Below are 20,430 nucleotides of genomic sequence, written 5' to 3'. Positions count from 1 at the left end.
ATACTTAAATCCTTGTTTTCCTGGGACCAATATTGGACCACTGAAGGATTATGACGGCCATGTAGGGAAAAAGATTATTCGTCTGTAAATAAAATCTGCCTAGCAAATTCATTATTTTCATCTATTTTTTCCCTAATGGATTCACAAAACTCCATATGCCTTATTTGATCGCCACGAATAATTTCTTGAGAAGTTTGCATTTTATAGGCTTTGTAATCATTTTTTTTTAAGATGCGACAAACTGTACGACTTGAAATGTCAAGTTCTTCCCAAATTTGGGAGGAAGAACAAGGCTCACTTACTTACACCACAAAAGCACATACATTAACCTCTTTTTCTCTCCTTGCTTTAGGAACTTGACGAGGTTCCTGATTGCTACATTTTGTACACCGATTAACACATCCACACACCTCAAACTTATGAAAAATATTCAAAACAGTTCTAGCAGTGGGAACTGGTTCGTCAGGGTATGAAAATATATATATCGGCCAATGACTTCCTCTGCACTTTCTGCACGACAATACCATTTAATAATATTAATTTTTTGTTTGACACTGTACACCATTTTTATTTTGTAATATTCCATGTACTTCTTACCAAAGCTTTGAGTGGAATAATAATAAAAATAAAACTAAACAAACAGCAAAGCGCTTTAGGTATTCGGTCGGTTCACAAAAACTGCAACGGGGCATGTGCGCTGCCACAGCCAGCCAATTATGAGAGTTCGAATCGCAGCCTCGCTGATATATGTCATGTCCTACCCCTTCCATCCGAAGTTAATAGGGGGGATGCGTGTAATTTACTTAGTCTATGTGAAAGAATTACCTGGCCAGACCGGTATACAATATTTCTTAGATTTAACACCACGTACCTTGAAAAAAAAGCACTTTTGGACCCACGTTTATGGGAACTTTTTTATCTTAATTAGCACCCGTAAGTGGCCCTTTATTTTAGTTTGAATTTGTAGAAACTTTTTTTTATAAATTTGTGAGTAAAACACATCATTAAAGTTCGGACAATAGTTTTAGTTATAATAAATGCTAAGATGTACAGAATGACAGATGTGTACCTATCTATTTGTTGACATTTAGTAGGTGTTTTTCTTTTTTATATAAGTTTTACGGATTATGTAAATAGATTTTGAAGTATTTTGAAAATATTTTTTAAATAACTCGTGTAGGTATCCACTGATATTTAACATAAACAAATTTTACGAATAAAACTTATACTAATATATTTAAAATCATATATTCTATGTTACATCAACAAATTAAAAAGCTTATATCACAAATTTTCAACAAAGGCATTAACATCACTTGGTTCTTGGAACCCATACAGGTGATGCGATGGCACCGATCGCTACTCGCTCAATAGTGATAATTTCATCAGTTACATCGTCACAATTATAAAATTTGTGCAGTTCATCAATGGCTCGGTCTTCGATCTAGACAAAAATTATAAATAATTGCAACTTTAAAAGAATTCGTTATAACTTTTTTGCTTACACACCTGAGTATAAGTTAGAAGCTTAGTAGTGATTTTCACCAAATTTTCCTTTTGCCTCTTTTCATGATAAATGATATCAGTGATTGTTGATTTTGTATCTGGAGCTGAAATGGGACTGCTAGATATATCCGGAATAATTTTCCACGGATTTTTTGGGCTCTCTACAAAAAATTTGAGTTTAACCCTTCAAAATGTATTAGTACCGATTCAAGTAACACATTTTTATAGGTTTTAAATTATTCCTAACCGATTACAATCACTAAAAAATATACTCCTTACAATTCTCTGAACTGCTGTTATTCTAAATTATTACTAATAATTGTACAAGGTGAGCTAACCTCTTGTACTCTCCGAGGTGCCTCAAACTCAATTTTTGAAAGAATTGACTTATGAAAAAATAATTATTTTTCTGTGGTATAGAATATTTTTTTGATATGTGAGAATGTTTTAACAGAATTTTTTTATAGTGTTTGACGTAAAAGCCAGCATAAACAAATTGTTATTTCTATGAGTACTCTCAAAAGTCTTTTTATTTCAATTAATTTAAATCAGACTACAGTCCTAGAGAGTATAATCAAAGAAACACTAAATAATGATAATTTATTTATTAATAAGGAAAATGTTAATTTCGGGGGATTTACAATAAATGGCATAACTTGCTATATCGCATCACACTCTTCGATAACTATATTCATGTCAAAATTCTGTCATTACGCTTTACATCTTATTATGTGTCATTTTGCTGAAATGTAAACAACATACTGTTTCTCAGCTCCAAAGATATCGAATTGCGAACCAACAAAACAGCATTTGTGGGAAGGTTTACTTTTCTTGTTTAATTCAAAGAAAAGCGCTGTCGAAAGTAATCGAATGCTGTTGGAAAGTTACAGTGAATATATTCCATAGATAAAAGAGTGAGTATTGATTTTGACGTTTTAGAAGTAGTGACTTTGGTACAGTTGACAAAGAACACCCTGAACAACCCAAAAACTTCGAAGCTGAAGTATTAGAAGCATTATTCGATCAAGATTCATGTCAAACACAAGATGAACTTGCTGCATTGTTGAATGTTGATTGCACAACAGTTTCCAAAAGTTTAAACACACTCAGTATGATTCAAATGTAAGGAAGATAAATCCGAGAAATATTTTCACTGGCGATGAAAGATTGAAACACTAATAATAATAATAATAATCCTAAATGTAGAAAATAGTGAGGTTTGCCTGGTCGTGCATCAACATCGACGGCAAAGCCCGAATATTCATGGTTCAAAGCTCATGCTCTGTATTTGGTGGGAGCAGCTTAATGTTACGTACTATGAGCTGCTTCAACCGAATGAAGCCATTATTCATGGGCAATACCGAAAATAATTGATGCGTTTGAATCGTGCATTTAAGAAAAAATAGCTGCAATTCGAAACATACTTAGAAAGACTGAAATGAAATGTTTTACCACATCCGCCATATTCACCAGACATTGCTCTATCAGATTACTACTTGTTCCGATTCATGGAGCATGGCCTGGCTAAGCAGCATGAAGATACGAAAAATTGAACCAATTGGTGGACAGAATCAAAAGACGAGTTGTTCTTTTGATGTGGAATCCATATGCTGCTAGAAAGATGGGAAAAAGTAGTGACTAGCGATGGACAATACTTTGAAAAATAAAAATGTATATAAAATTTTTACAATAAAGCCTTGAATTTATAAAAAAATCCCACACAATGAATTCACATTCCCAGTATTTTAAATCACATTACAAATGTACTTGATAATATTAAACATGATGAAAGTAATGGGATATCTGTTGGAAAAGTTAAAATTATTTAATTGTTCTAAATAATGGTATCGATATTATAATAAAGTAATAGTTCTGGCTTCAATTATTTTTACGATTCAGGTTTCAAAAAGATATATTAAATGTTATAATGTAAATTATTATGTTTTATGTTTTAGCATTGATATTAGTAAATTGGCACACATACTTTGGCAATAATATGAAACACATCTTATATCACTTATTTCACTGAATTTTTAATACATAAATATATACCGATGACTAAATACATTTTGAAGTATTTCTAATAAATGCATACCTGGTGTTGAAGGCCCGATATTATTGTTGCTTTCAGAAGATAACCTCTTTCTTTGTTTTTGGGACAGTCTAATAATTTTATGTTTGGAATCAATTTTCTGAGGAGGCGTTTTATGATAAAAACTATTGTTCGAATATAACGGTGGACTATTCAGTTCTGGAAAATCATTTTCTTCATTAAAAGATCTACTCAGACTAGAAGAACTGTAATTTTTGTTGGAAGACAGCTTTGTAAATTGTGGCTCAATATCCTCTCCTTTAATTTTCTCACTGGCCAAAGTAATAGCTTTAACTCTATCAGGCATATTTTTCGAATCTTTCTTGGATTCTGAAATTACCTCGGGTATGTCAGGAAACTGTATTAAGTTATCTAAACTAATAATGTCATTGTCCAATGATTTGTTTTTTTCAGATAAACTAATTTTATGTGCTCGAGATTTTCTTTTCTGACTGGACTTAACCAAAACTTTTTGTTCCACCTCATCTTTTAATGAAAAATTATGTAGACTAGTTAACGAGATAATTTCCTCATCCAAAGGAGCTACAGAATATGGAGTTATAAATCTGCATGAGAGCTTTTTTGTATTTTGAAAATAGAATTCAGAAAGTTCTATCAACAGTTCATCATCCAATTCTTCAAGGGATCTCAACTCTAAAAATGCTGTTATATTTAACGTAATAAATTTCATACAGCAGTGCTTGAGCTTTTTTGCATTATATGAATCGGCAAAAGAAAGCAGTTGGACGGCATTTTTCAATGTCAGCAGGTTTGTCAACAGTGATTCACACTGTTCTTTGAGCCTTATAACAAATAATTGATCAGCAAGTATTAGTATCTTGAAAAGATGATCAATATCAGTGCCATTTAGATATGTCACAGAGTCGGTATATAAAAATTCCAGCAATGCTTCTGCAATACTTTTTGGAAATGGTAAGGTTACTTCAGAGGTTTCAGCCTGAAAAAAAGTGAAATCAAATCCAAGAGCAAATAAAAAAAAATCTGTGGAAAATTTTAAGAAAAATAATGCAAATTATATACAGGGTGAATTTTAAATGTATAAATATATTTTAGCAGCAAGTATAAGCCCTAACAGCTAAATGTTTGAATACCAATTATAAATTTGATGTAATTTTTAAATAAGGTTGTCCAGTTAAACTGCAATGAGAATTTAAAAAAAGCTTCCAAATGTGGTGGCAAGTAAATGTTTGGACAAGAGTTTGCTTATAATTTCATTATTCGTAACCTCTCCTTTGTCCTGTATAACAGCGCAAATTTTCTTTGGCATAATGTCACCTAAGAATCTATTAAAGCGGGAGTGAAATATTCAGAAATCTGGATTTTTCTTTTGAGATCGAAAATTATCGTTTGGGTATTGTTCTGCAAGGACTTTTTCAAATGGTATCATAATGTTTCAAGCGTTTAGGTCAAGGCTGATTGACAGCCATCTCAAGACAATGTCATTGGCTCCAAATCAATTTCTTTATAAGTTTAATCATATGACAGAGGATCTCACCATCCTGTTGGAAAATTAAATTTCTGATGACGAATTGTTTTGATGCCGTTAAAAATAAGTTACTCTCTCCAAGATATCCTTATATTTATCTGAATTAATGGTGATGTTAATGAACTCTAGTATTCCTATTCTCTTTTACTCCCCAGTCAGTTTTCACTTTAGTCCACAGTACAGGCACCCCCTGGAAAGTTGATTACCACATACTTTATAACTCGTGAGGAACTTCGTTTTGACGAGTCTACCACACTTTTCCTCTGCGACTTTTCTCGATTCCTCCGCTTTTCCACTTGGAAAAGTCCAAGAACATGGCAATTTCCCGGGGTCTTGAACAGTCAAGACCGCATCTTTTTTTTAGCTTAAGTTACTGGAAATTTTGTTGCAAATGCCGATTTAAATTTGTCCGACAGAAATTCTTCCAACATTGACGTGTCTACCGGCCGAAACATGCCAAAATGACAGGGTACTAAAAATCAACTACCACATAGGTAATTTTTAGTAAAACTAATTGTAAATAATTAATTCAGTCAAAAAGTATTGTTGTCCGACAAATTTCAAGCCGCGTTTTTTCAGTCCGACAGCTGGAAATCGGAATTTCACGGGATATGATAAACGATTACCACATATCGGACAAAATAACACACAATAGAAAAGTGTTTTTTATAAGCAAAAATCCGACGAAAAACAAATGCATAGCAAACCTAGTAGGATCATATTCGATGCAAAGTAATAAATCATTGCCTGTCAAGGGATCCAATGCAGTACGCTTTTAAGGGTTTTAGAAATTGAATAATTTCTTTATCCATTATGAAGGGACGAGGGGATCAGTTCACGTCTGACACCCTTGTTCCTACAAAAATTCCTTTATTCTCATAAACTATTTATTTTAAATGTAATTTATTATAAATCCAATTTGTTTTTTAATTTCCTCTGTACGCGCCACTTTTGTTTACTTGTTTTTTGGAGGTGCTCCTGTTTTACGATCAAGCTGACGAGGTTAGTATTTGACGTATAACCGACTACTTCGTACACTCGAGCACCTGGGCGACTACAGCTACTTCCAGAACACAAGGCGTATGCAGCGGTATTTCAGATTTAACATTGAATTTCATTTTAAATTTGAAATGGTTCATCTTACGCCTCCTAAAAATGATGACACGATTTTCCTTTGATAAAAGACCGACAACTTTTGCTCTACTTTGCATCGAATATGATCCTACTATAAGTGGCTATTTATTTTCAGGAGGTTCCGAATAGACGACCTAGTACAAATTTGGTTTTAGTGTCACCACAAGTGACAGTTTTTGAATAAACTGTCTTTATTGAAAAACAGTTCCTAATAGCTGCATTTAAAAAAATTACGTAAAATGTATGCCTCTGTAGTGCTGATAATGATCATAATATGACAAAATATACCAAGTAAAATCAATCGCATCAACTAAATTTCTGCACATTCTAAAATTATTTTCTATTACATTTGCTGCCCCATTTATTCTAGGCATTATTTTATTTAATTTGTTTAAATGAACAGCCTGTATCTATTGTATACACTGACCATTTTGTCTGCTTTTCTTCAGTGTGATATTTTTTCGTTAGACATGGGTTTATTTAATTCCCAATTAAATTATTTAACATGCAGCGAATAACCACAGAAAAAACTAAAATTATACCATACTTAAATAACTTTAGAATGTTTTTTTTTTAAATTTACAATATTCCAACACCCTGCACTTAAAAAAAGAAGAGACTTAAATCATCCTGTATTTTAAGATTTTGGCTCGAAACAATACAAAACATTATGAAAGAAACCAGTACCTTGTAAATTTAATTATCTTTTTTTAATCCAATATCAGGTATTTTCAGTAACTCATAGATGACATAAGATCAAAGGCACAATTTTCGATGGAGAAAAGTAATTAAGTTTATTATGTGGTAAGTGAAATAATTTTCTATCTCTGATTGGTGAGTCTGCTAAATGGGGCGAATTTTATTGTAAATTAATAAATTTTCAGATAAATTCAATGGGTAAATCAAATATTTGTAGGATTTTTCTATAAAGTAACTTACCCCTTTCCATCTCATCGAAAACATATTATTAAAATACTCCAATCTAGCTGCTAAAATACATTTATGTGCCATAATTTCTTTATTGTCCCTACATTTAATAGTGATATCATAAAAATTTGGAAACATCATCCTATTAAATACCATGGGTACTAAGAGCTTAGATTCGGCGGCATGTTTGAATCTAATAACACATTTTTGCATCTCCAAGTTACTTAGTGTATTGTGTAATTCTTTACATCCGTATCTTTTGGCCAATTCTTGTAACATTCTTATGGGGTTTTTAAGGTTTTGACTACTATTCAACAGCTTAATTTTCTGTTCATGTTTAGTGTTTTGATAATATTCATATGCTGACATGTCAGAAGTTATCTGCGCCTCGTTTTCTTGTAACTTACTATTTTCCACCAAATCACTGTGGTTTTGGTGCATATTACGAAGCACTTCACTTTTTAATTCTCCACAGCTAGTAAGATCACAACAACCCGTATAAATGTATAACAAAAACTGTTCAAATATTGCATCGTGTACGTCATTTAAGGTGATGACTTCTTCTTTACTTTGGCAAAATAATTCTTCAAAGTAAGGGCTTTTTGTTGATATGATGTAACGATGTGCTGGAAAATATTTTTGACCAACTTTAAATACTATATCGTGGATATTATCTGATTCATCTGCATTGTCTAGCAATGTATTAAGGTCCTTTTGCATTTCAGAATCGATAATTTTAGGGAATTCAAACAATTTATATGGAAGAGCCTAAAAATCATTAACATACATATATGCAATAAAATCAGAAATATATATAAAACTACTTATATCAGGTGACCCAAAATTCACAGCAAAATCTGAATTATGCGCCATTTGTACGGTGAAGTGTTGCCAATGAAAAAAGACAAGGTGACAGCTGACAGTTCAGGGTTATTAAAGTGATTTAACTTCATCAACTGTAAGAGATTAGATTGAAAAATTCTGGGGGACTGGATTAATTTTCATAAACACTCTGGCCATTCTTCAACAAGTCGTTCAACACAAAACATCGAAGCAGTCTGTGAGACTGTTGCTGAGAGTCGAACAAAATCATCTTCAGCGATGCGGCTCATTTTCATCTTGATAGCTTCGTTAATCGACAAAATTGTCGCATTTTGGGTTCAGAAAATTCACAAGTGATTGTTGAGAAACAAATGCATACAACGAAAATGCGGATGGTCAGGCAATGACAGTTAATGGTGCCCACTATTGTGACCTGACAATTCCGTTTTTTGTGCCTAAATTGCAAGATATGCCATACAACCCGAGAAGCAATTAAGTTACTGTATGAGTCATTTTCTGGTCGTGTAATTCCCCGTTTTAGTGATCAGAATTAGCCACCCAGATCATGTGATTTAACGCCGTTGGACTGGAGTTGGTTTTCTTTGGATTTTTTTGAAGTCTAAGGTTTATGCCAACAAGCCCAGGACCACCATCACCTTGATTGAGGAAATTGAGCGCTGTATTAATTAAATTCAGCCACATTTATGAAAAATCATGGAAAATTTCGACAAAATAGTATATATGGGCCAGAAAAGCCTTCGAGGCCATTTACCCGATATGCTATTCCATACATACAATGTACACTCGACGCAAGATAAAGGCTTCCAACCTAAAAGGCATACTACTTTTAAAGGGGCGAGCCGTTGGACTATTAATAGGAATTTTGGGAGGCATCAATAATTAGGGGCGTGTCATATTTTTTTTTGTGTAGGCACGTGTGTAACGACACATAACAAAAAATTGCAGGCCTGAAGTATATGCATTATAAAAAGAGGAAAGTATACAGGTTTTGAAATTATTTTATCTTGTCACATTATTTTTCTTGTCACTGAGAAAATTAATATTTTGAAATAAGAATTTGTGTTATATTCTGCAGAAAGTAGGTAGGTAGGTCATGAATGCAACAAAATAAAAAAATATTGTAAACTAGTTTTATTATAACTTATACAGTTTCGGGAGGAAAGGGAAATATTTTAAGGATGTGTTCTAGAAGAAGTGAAAGTAAGTAAATAAGTTCATGACAATATCGGTCCGGAAATGTTTCCTTTCTGAGATAGATGTCGAAAGAAATTTAAAATCGTTTTTTTTTTAAATATCTCAAAAACGATTTAAGATATTACACTGCCACTGTACTATACACCAAAGCTCAGTGTAATATCTTAAATCGTTTTCGAAATATTTAGAAAAACAGGATTTTTTAAAATCTTACGTCTATCAGAAAGGAAGCATTTCCGGGCCCATAATGTTATGAACTTATTTACTTATTTTGACATCATTTTATAAACAATGAAAAAACAAAACAGTCTAATAATATGTCCAACCACCATCCGAATCAATATCGGCTTTTGTAATCTGTTTGGCATAGATGTAACAAGGGGTCGCATATAATTCACGTCTATAGTGTTCCAAATATTTTGTATACGTTCCCAGAGCGTATCTCTATTTGGTAGAATATCGTCATACTGTTCATTCAACTGGCGCATTACATAAGCCCATAAATGTTTTTTTTATAAGAAGTAATTTCCATTTTCTTTTATACCAAAATATTGATTAGAACCCAAGTTATCACGGAAATATTATTTTTAGGGGTGAACATGAGGGTTAGTTTGCATCCGTTTTAGGTTAAAAGAAAAAATATTAATTCTTATTAATATGTATTTACCTTTTTGAGATTAACAATGGATATTGAGTATACAATAATTTAAAGAAACACACGTTTACTGACGCACGCGCATTGACAATAGCGAACGAAATAATCTANTAGTTTGCATCCGTTTTAGGTTAAAAGAAAAAATATTAATTCTTATTAATATGTATTTACCTTTTTGAGATTAACAATGGATATTGAGTATACAATAATTTAAAGAAACACACGTTTACTGACGCACGCGCATTGACAATAGCGAACAAAATAATCTATCTTTGTCATAAGTATACGAGTTGTCCACAACTTCGGTACCACGAGTGCGACAAAGCGAATGTGATTTATTATCTTTGTCCTGGCAGTGTCGTAAGAGCTAAATAAAATTCAAAATATAAAAAGGTAAATAAATTTGTCTGTCTAAAAAACAAACGTAAAAAAAAATTCGAAGACAACTTTTCATTATTTTAAATAATTAAGCAAATAGTATAGAAAAAAATTGTCTCAGTTTTGTTACATCCTTAAAATTAACGATTAAAAATTTGAAATTATAACTTATAAAAAATTAAAAATTATCTATTTCTCTGAAAACAAAAGTTACATTTTTTAGAGTAGATTGAAAAAAAAATACAAAATTCATTCATTTTTCTGCTTGTTATGATTTTTTTAAATGTTTGAAACCTTCCCTTAACTTCCAGCCTCCCTAACTTTATTAATTTTAATAATACAAGAAAAAGTCAAGAAGCCATTTTTATGTAGAATTGTATGCTTTACAACTTTTATAAGAAACTTCAACTGATTTCATGGGGGGCACCTATACCGTGATCATTAATGGCGTACAGAAAAAAACCAGAGGCCCATTCTGTGGCTAAAATTAAGTAAAATTTGTTACACACACATAGGCTCTTAAGCCCGCCGTTTCCGAGCTGCAGGGTTTTCAAAATTAAAAAAAAAAATAAAATTTTTAATTTTCTTAAATCCATTCAATCTAACTATTCGTAAGTAGGTAGTAGACGTTTCCCAAGATTTATTAACTAGGATGAATCGATTTGTCTATTGTAATGTAAATGCAACTCTTTTAATAGAAACAAGATAATATAAAATGCATACGGGGTCTGCTATAAGAGTTTGCCGATTAGTCCCATTTTAAAAATGCCAATCTACCAGGAAAGCATTTTTGTACAAAACTCGTAAAATGTCAGATGTGACGCTAAAATATTGCCACACGAGTTTAATGGGAATAGACAAGCGGTTAAGCCGTCATATTTCAAACAAAGTACGATTCAGATTGGAAACCTTTATCTTGCATCGAGTGTACTTTATCTGAGTCGATAAAAAATTTAACAATTTTTAATTAAAAACCTGTATGTTCTATCAAAACTACTTCTTGTGTAATTCTGGGACACCCTTAATAAAAATATACTTTTATATTATTTATATAATGTACCTGTATAATACAAAAATCTTTGCCTTTAGTGTCACTTTGAATAAAAATAGCTCGATGAATTTTGCAAATCTTCTTTAACTGCACTAATGTGCAATCTTCTTTTTCTAAAAATTTGTGAAAGGCACTTTTCTCATTACCTTTCACATTTTTCTCAACATTATTTAGATTTACATGTTTCTTCTTTCTCTGGCAGATATTTCCTTTAAAGGCTTCACCATAATCCGTTACTAACAATACTTCATTAATATTTATTGCAACATGCTTTGCAATAATTGCTCTGTTTATGGAAAAAATGCATCTACAAAGTTGTGGATCAGATTGCTGCCATAATAAAAGATTCCCAGTGTTTGTTAAAGCAACAACTTTTAGTTCCCATTGAGATTTTTTTGATTCCTGGTTTAGAGAAGTGGCATCTACTTTTCCACCAGTAATATCAATTTGAACCACATTTAACTGTCTAGAAATAATAGTTATACATAGTGGCTATCAAAGATATTTTTAATTAAATTTCAATCAGAATCTACATCAATGTCAGTCATTATTTGAAAAATATATCCAAAGATCCAATAAATTAATATTTGCTTCTACAGAGGGTAGTCCTTAAAAACATTTGTATAATATAGGGCAAGATTTTTTTTCTATAATTATAAATGAAGGGTACAGGCAAAGAAGGCGCTATGTCAATTTTTACTGAAAACGAGGTATTTGCACCATCTAATAGTCGTTGGTGTATACTATCTTCCCATAAATGTGTTATGGCTAAAAACGCGTTAGGTCAGGAATAACAGATTATTTAAATTTCTCTATACTGGATAAAAAGGTCCTAGAGAAAAAGGCGCCAAGTCAAGTAGTTGATGTCCATTCTTCGTACAACAACTTTTTACAAGTAGTTTGGTGTAAATTATTAATTTAATAACAAAATGTGAAGTGTAATGGGGGGTGAAGCTGAAGACAACACCTTTAAATGTCCGAATATTAGGGATAGTAAGAAAAAAAGAAAGTATGGTTAAGTGAGATAAATAAATTGTTAAATTTGAGGAGCCATACTACAGGAGAAGACTGTATAAGTAAAAGATTTAACTGCTTTGTGCGTGTATCAAAACCTTCTCGAAGAAGAATTATTCAAAATTTTAATTTACTTAATTCAGTTGATGAACAAAATATTTATTTGTATGGTTTAATTACTACTGTGCCTATTAAGCAACGAAGACCTAGGCAACCCGTGCAAGATGCTGTGCTTTATGATGCTTTTTTTCGGTACCGCGTTAGGTTCTTAAATACTACAAATGGGAATACCAAAGAGGTTCAAGTATGTAAGAAAGCATTTATAACTTTACATGGAATCGGTCAAAAAAAGTTAGAGGTCTTACAGTGGTCAATAAAAATGACAGGCGATGCTCCAAAAGATGGTAGCCAACCGCCCACATAAGCTTTCTGAAGAAACCCGAGGTGTACTCATGAAACGTATTAGTTCATTTTAGGGTCGCAAAAGTCATTATAGCTTACATGATTCTGCCAAATTATATTTGCCAGAAGAACTGAATATTAAAAAGATGTTTAATATGTTTTTTGAAAAGTTTTCAAATGTAGTGTAAGAGTAGTTTTAGTGTTTTAAACTTAAACTGTCAAGTGCTGAATTGACAATATTTTAATGTAGGACAAGGTTCAACCGTGATAGGTAAAAGAGTAAAATTAATTCAACATTTTACCGTCAGAAAGCATAGGAGCATTAGAAAATTCTCATAAAGTTCTAGGAGCTTATTTACGGATGCAAACAGAGAAGCACACCGCTTCTTGGAGTACTTGGTTACCGTACTGGTGTTTTGCATATAATACAACTGTTCAAACGGAAACAAAGTATACTCCATTGGAGTTAGTTTTTGGAAAAGTATGCAATATCCCAAGTAATTTAAGTAACACATTAGATTCTTTATATAGCTTTGACAACTATCCATTAGAATTAAAGTGTAGTCTACTAAAGACTACAGTCCAAGAAAGTTGTCTTATCAATTTTCTCCACATTCATTCAAAAACATAACTTAAATGAAATAACTGTCAACACGAATATTACACAAACAAACATGCATCATATGAAACTTAGCATTCGTGTATCCTAGATCTGACACATGTAGTCAGTGCGATGAATATTTAGTTAAGGTTAAAAGCCTAGAAACAGAAAAATCTAATTTATCACAGTCAGAAGATCTTATGTACCGTAAAATAGATAAAGACATAAACAGATTGAACATAGAAAACAGGTAACACAAAGCAAAGGCAGAAGAATTTTATAAAAAAAAAGAAATGCAAAGAAATGTAGCCAACAAACAGTTTCCACAGAGACAGTTTGTATCGATTTCGCAAAAAACTTACCGGTTCCCAATATTAGCACTAATGATGTCTATTATAAAAGACAGTTGTCGATGTATGCATTTAATGTGCACGTTCTCTCTACGTAACAAAGCGTATTTTATATGTATCCAGAAATAGTGTGAAAGAAAGGCAGTGATAATGTCTGTTCTTTATTACATCATTTTTTATATCATTATCTGCATCCTGATATTCGTGAAATAGAAATATTTTGCGACTCCTGCGAAGGACAGAATAAAAACTACACAATGTTCCGCTTCTTTCATTATGTAGTGCATACAGAAAAATGATTGGACGTTGTTAAAATTACATTTCCAATAAGAGGTCATTCGTACCTAGAATGTGACAAGGATTTTGGGCTAGTAAATCAAAAGGCACGAGTAGAACTACCAGAAGAATGGGTGGAAGTATTCAAAATGGCAAGAAATAAACCCTCCCCTTTTCATGTTGAAACAGTTAATCAAACAGACTTCAAAAGCTGGACGAGGTTTTTGCAAAAAAGTTACAGATGTACATGTCCATTTACGTCTAGACCGATTAGGGAGATGAAGATTGTAAAAGAATATCCACGGATGATACTTCATCGAGACGGCTATAATGGTATGTGGGAAACCACTGCCATTACTGATCCAAAGTTTAAAATGCCTAGGGGAAATCAGTTGAAGGATAACGAATTTGAGCTTCTGGATCCTGCATACGAAGCTAAAAAAATTTTAAAAAATATACATGGTGCTTCTTGTAAGAACGTCCTTGCAAGGAAAATCACATACTTTTTCACAACACCAAAACAAACACACTGTTGCCTATGCACGTTTGGCTAACCAAGTTAGCATCATCTGGTTAGCGAAACGCACATTGGGCACAGTGTGTTTGTTTTCGTGTTCTAGAAAACTCTGCGATTCTAATTTACGTCACCAAAGGTTCCAATCAACCTCAACGTCTTTGCAATAGCAATACTAAATTATTTCCTTATATTTTAGAGCTTCTATCTATTAGTAAACTCAAATGGAAAAATACACAAGAGTTAAAAAGATTTTGTGGCTCAGCTGCCCAAGAGTACTTTAATCAGTTGCCATATTTAGATGAGAGCTAATTACATTTTTTTTTTACTTACAGTACGGTAAGCTTAAAAAAGGTCCTATAAAATTTGTTCCTGATGGAATATTTTTTTAGATCTGTTATGCTCCAATTCAAAAACAGTAACAAACCTCCATAAGTTGGAAATATTCTGTAGTTGATGTGACCCGAAAGGAATTCCTAAGTTCAATATGTTTTGTTTCATTTTTGAAAAATGTTTATTTTTTTTATAGAAATAGTCCTGAGTCTGTGCTCTTTAGACTGAATTGTATCCAGCCCAATGCTTAAATACATTTATAAAATAATTCAAATAATATGATATTTTCAAATAATAAACGAATACCAGAGATGCCAAACCTTTAAATTAATTTTTCTCGAAACTAATTATTTTGATCTAGCGCCTTCTTTGCCTGTACCCTTCAAATATAAAAGAGGCATAGGTACTGGGAGATACTGTTACTGAGAACATCAGAAATTCATTCAGTCCATTTGATTAATAGTTGTATCGCAAAGAAAAAATATCTTTCATTTTATTTAAAAAAATGATTTCCCACCTAATTATCAAGTTATTTTTTTAGCCCACATAGTTGAATAAATTGAAAAATAATTCTAGCACCATATGTTTTACAAATAAAAATATATGAATCTTTTGCTACAAATGCAATTTTAAAAATTATGTAATCATTAAAAGTCCCGAATATAGAATGAAATAGAAATCTGACCTTGCTAAACATAATTATTATATTTGAAACATTTTTTTATGAAACGAATAGTTTTATTGACATTTTCAATTTATTAAACTGTTTCATAGATTTAGATAATAGATGATTTTAGATTAAAAAAAATATATAATGAAAATAACTTTCTTCGAATGAAATGAGAGATCTTTTTTCTTTGAATACTAGTAGATTTAGTGAATTTTTATAATTAGTTATTAAGTTATCAAACATCTTAAAAGATGCCCCTTTAATTATTAGAATACACTACACTGTACATTTTTAATTATTGATTGTAGTTCAGTAGAATTAGATTAAATTCCATGTCTTATTGCCTTGTATATTATAGATACATAAAAAAATGTGTTCTTAATTATTAAGAACATTTTTTACTAAAACAAATTAATAATAATCATGCGATCAGCATAGATTTGTATAAGATGAATAGGTAGGTATTTCTATAGAATACTATTAAAGACATATCTTACCCACCTAGAGGCAATTTTCCTACAGAGAAATTCATGCAAGACATAAATATCTCCTCGATCTGTACAAACTGCAGTAGCTCCATCACTTGCCGCCACGGCTCTGATATCTACTTCATCAATATTTATAAACTTTACTTTTTTGGGAGTTACAATGTACTGCTCTTCAGTTTTATTATTTATTTTATGGCCAAGTTGGCCACCATTCAATCCCCAGGTGTAGAGCGACTTGGAGCCCCATGTAACTGAATGGTATCGTCCTGAACAAACGCCCTTCGCTTCGCTGATGAAGTGTTTTATTGGTTTTGGAATTAATAGTTTTACTGGAGGAGGTTGAATCCCAAGTACCCGATATGTATTTAAGCCACAGGTGTAAATCTAAATTCAAAGGTAATTTTGAAAGTCTAATAATTGTGAAATCAAAATACCTAATTAAGTGCTACATTTATTACTTGTTTTTACTTACATTTCCATCAGAACACAAAAAAATGCTATGGTCCCTTGAAATACTGGCTTGAAGACATGTGACAATGTCACCTTTTTGTGTGTCCAAAAAATTTATAATACGGGGACTAACTACAGCTTGTTCTATACCAAGTCCTAATCTTCCGCCTTGGCCATGTCCACAGGAATAAGCTTTTCCTGAAATATGAGAAACACTATTGCAAATTTATTTCACTAACCTTATGCAAAGAAGCAATTTTTAAATAAAATAAAAATGTGATATAAATTTTACCTACTTGTTGCAAGGACTAAGTAACTCACCTGAAATTGTAATTATTACACTATGAAACTGATCTATACATATCTGCTTCACACATTCATTAGGGTGTTCCTTATGAAACACATCTAATAATTCTGGACTTTCTCTAGCTTGCTGAGGACCTAATAAATTGTTGTTATTTGATCCCCAACAATATAATTCACCATAGTTTGTATCAGGTTGTAACCCATCCTTCATAGCGTGTTCTAATATGGTTAAGTGGTCGAGATCTAACTCAGAGACTGAAGCTCCTAAAATTATATATAAATCATCCTTAACTGAACTTTACATCCAATTCCATCTTAAGTTTTCAATAATAAAAGTATTAATTTAAAAAGAATCAGGATGTATCATAATTAAGGAAACAACTTTCTTGCCTAATTTGATAAGTTCTACTGCTACATGAATTTTTCCATAAAAAATACTTCTATGTAATGCAGTATATCCAGATTCCTTATCCTTTGCTTCAATATCTGCATGTCGGCTACATATCAACCATTTTACGACTTCTGCTCTACCACAAGATGCTGCCACATGTAATGCTGTTCGTCCAGTGGAATCTCTAACAGATTCACAACGCATACATGTATAATTAAGAAAAGCACATAGGTCAAATTCTGATATACTTCTTTTAGAAAGTGCAGCCGTTATTATATCTCCATGTTGAACGGACTTACAATAAATAGTACAATCAGGAATATCGTTAGCAGTTGTACTACTCATCTAAAATTTAACAAAACACCATTTTAACTATATAGTATTTTATATGAACCGATCAAAAAACAAAATATAAATTCATACAAATTAAATATGGATAAACAGATGGTAGGTAAACTTTAAAGATTGAAAACTGAAAAAATTTTACATAATAATAAAATTCGGAATACTTAAAAAGACACCACTCACTTCCAATTTCAACTTATTAAAGAAAACTATTTTCTTAAAAATATAATAAAATCCACAACTTTTGGAAGAAATGAAGAATAGTAAACAACTGGAAACTAATCTGACGTTTAATTGTGTAAGAATATGTAACAATAAACCTACCAAAAAAGAATTATGAATAATATTGCCTACTAGGTATTTTACCTACTGCGAAGTAAGTAGGTAAGTGGTATGTTTATTGCCATTGTTTAAATAATCTATGCCATCTATGCATTATTCATAGACCATAGACCTAATGTAGTTTATTAGGTCTATGATATATTTTGCCTTGCTTATATACAGTACAAAAGCAGAAATTGACATATAATAAATCGCCATTTTGGGGCGGCAAACAAGAACATTATTCATTCATTGATTATTGATTGTGCCGATTGCGGTAAAAATATAATGACAGATGAGATGCGCAAACGTGAAAGAGAGCTCACTGTATATAAAAAGATAGAGGATCAAATTATAATCGGGAGAGAAAGCGAAATTGGCTTTTAATATAATATATGCTACATTTAAATGCATTAAAACAGTTAGTTTGCTACCCGCTTGTGGGTGGTAAAATAAAATTTTAATAGATTTTCCTTTCCAAGGACAATAAGGCTCTCTCCAACTATAGGGTTGGCCCTAGCTCAGCTCAGCAATGGGGGTGGGGTTGATATAACTGAAAATAATTCTCTTAAGGCGCCACCCGTTTTACAACCCGATGGACAATACGCAAGAAGGCTGGAGAGACGCCGGAACCTTACAGTAAAAAAAAAAACGGGAAAAAGGTACAAATAAAAGCCCTAAGAAAGTAACTATACAAACGGTAACTTTAATTTATCTAAATGGCCGGTGCCTAAAGGCTACAATCGCTAAATCAATTTAGTTGTAAATATTGGCCGATTATGCACCTCTTAGGTATGTTGGGCAAAATAGTTTTAACTATAGGTTTAAATAATAAGGATAGTGATAACCCTCTCCGATAGCGCTATTGGTTCGGTGTACAGACTTTCGAAGAAATAAATTACATAAAACTTATATCTTATAACTCAAATTAAGTGCCTAATCGATTAAATATGTTTTTAATATTCTTTAGATTGTTGGGAAACAATATTAAGTAAAGCGTAAGCGAATAAAGGCCATTTAACTAGTAACAAGGGCAATTGAGCTTAGCATAAACAAAGTATGAATACTATCAAAAGTTTTGTAAGCGAACCTAAAGTTTATTAATTATTGCCGTTACCTATATCGAAGTAATATAAATTTATAAACTATAACAAAAGAACAGGGAAAAGGTCAGCAAGAATTGTAAGTAAATAATTTATGTACCTTATTAAAACAATTAACTAATAAGTTACCTAACAGTACGCCAAACTAAATAACAAGGGGAAAAACTAAGTAGTAATGTCTACTAAGGTGAGTAAAGTAATTATCTGGTAGCGGAATAGAATAAGTAAAATAGGCGGTGATAATTGCTACCACCTAAGCTAAATTTCCAAATAAAAGATAGAATAAAATATATACTATATGAGATCAGGCTAAATCAGATAAGGATTAACTATGTAACATGCATAACTTAAAATTAAGCTTATCTGAGCGGTTTCTGCAGCACCAGTGACTGGTTCCAACGATTATGCAGGGGAATATTTACTACTCCAACCATACAGGAGCATCCACAAAAGGACACGAAGCCAGGCAGCAACTGGGAGTTATGTCAGGCGAGTCTTGGATAGGGATACTGCTCTCCAGTGCAGATAATAATCCAACCAAAGCGAGGAGTAAGCCTGCGTTGTTTAACCAAGGTCCGGGGTTATGATACCTTGGACTTCCACTGGCAATGAATCACCCGGTATATGAGGATGAAGTAGGAAAACACCCAGTACACTAACAGCGACGAAGACGGTGACGTTGAGGGTGAGAGTGCGAATATAATGAGATGAAATTAAAACAAGGATGAGTGCGAGTACGAGGACGATTACGAGGCCAAAAAAAAAGAGAGAAGCATGTCTAAGTAGGTTTCCCAGTGAGGTAGAGATATAGAAAATTAGTGAAGATTATTTAAAGTTTTACCTTTGTTGTAGGGCGGCCTCGTGGTGAGTGGTACCTTATGTCGGGTTTTATGGGCACAAATCCAACCAACAACGGTTGACACTGGATTCACCAGAACTAACAAAACAAATTTTTGCCCACAAAATGCAGCAAGATCCGCAAAAGCGATATTTATTGTAACGAGAACACACGCTGCTAAGTCGACAATTCTCTCGCGACCAAGAGCCCAGGAGGAAGTAAGAAATGCCTGAGACCAAGAAAAAAGGAAAGAAAAAGTCCGTTCGGCCGTATATCGACAGGGAACTTTATATTTACCTACCGACGATAATTTAATGAACAAATTGAAATATTTTGGGAAGAATACAAATTAAACCATACCATAATATTTGTTTAAAATAGAAAATACTTAAATACCCTAATTTACCTAAATACCTAGCTATTTTTAATAAGGACTAATATAAATTTAAATAAAATAGTAAGAAAAAAAATAAGCCCGTAACAAGTTACATAAAAATACATATACAGGGTGTTTCATAATAGCATGATTTTATTCAGGAGGATCAATCTGAGCATATAATTTTAAGTAAAAAAAAAAAAGTTCACGGCGGCCTTCAACAGGGGACAGTACACTGGTGCTGTCTTCCTGGACGTCGCAAAGGCCTTCGATACGGTTTGGCATGAAGGCCTACTGATGAAAATGCTCACCAACCAATATCCCATATCCTTTATCAAACTCATAAAATCCTACCTACACCACCG

General features: G+C 32.4%; 1 protein-coding gene across 1 annotated transcript; it reads right to left on the bottom strand.

Moving 5' to 3' along the window:
- Positions 1–1,241: 1,241 nt before the first annotated feature.
- Positions 1,242–17,704, bottom strand: LOC108913294 (inhibitor of Bruton tyrosine kinase). The gene is made up of 10 exons (XM_018718818.2): positions 17,611–17,704; positions 17,082–17,427; positions 16,707–16,955; positions 16,408–16,583; positions 15,949–16,319; positions 11,297–11,753; positions 7,179–7,934; positions 3,602–4,556; positions 1,510–1,667; positions 1,242–1,444 (listed from the first exon to the last, which is right to left on the bottom strand). Exons 2-10 carry the CDS (start codon positions 17,425–17,427, stop codon positions 1,313–1,315), a joined length of 3,600 nt encoding a protein of 1,199 aa, XP_018574334.1. The 5' UTR covers positions 17,611–17,704; the 3' UTR covers positions 1,242–1,312.
- Positions 17,705–20,430: the final 2,726 nt, after the last annotated feature.

This window comes from Anoplophora glabripennis, unplaced genomic scaffold (assembly GCF_000390285.2).
Source record: "Anoplophora glabripennis isolate ALB-LARVAE unplaced genomic scaffold, Agla_2.0 scaffold1142, whole genome shotgun sequence".
Lineage (NCBI taxonomy): Eukaryota > Metazoa > Arthropoda > Insecta > Coleoptera > Cerambycidae > Anoplophora > Anoplophora glabripennis.
Note: the sequence above shows the minus strand (reverse complement) of the source record. Positions and strands in the feature narration are given on the sequence as shown.

What these genes read in the sequence shown, in the direction of transcription:
- LOC108913294 (XM_018718818.2), bottom strand. Translation starts at nt 17,427, where the DNA reads ATGAGTAGTACAACTGCTAACGATATTCCTGATTGTACTATTTATTGT. An exon ending in AAGATTTTTGTATTATACAG is followed by an intron (nt 7,935 to 11,296) that starts GTACATTATATA and finishes AATGATTTTTAG; the next exon opens with GCTCTTCCATATAAATTGTT. An exon ending in TATCGGGCCTTCAACACCAG is followed by an intron (nt 1,668 to 3,601) that starts GTATGCATTTAT and finishes AATTTTTTGTAG; the next exon opens with AGAGCCCAAAAAATCCGTGG.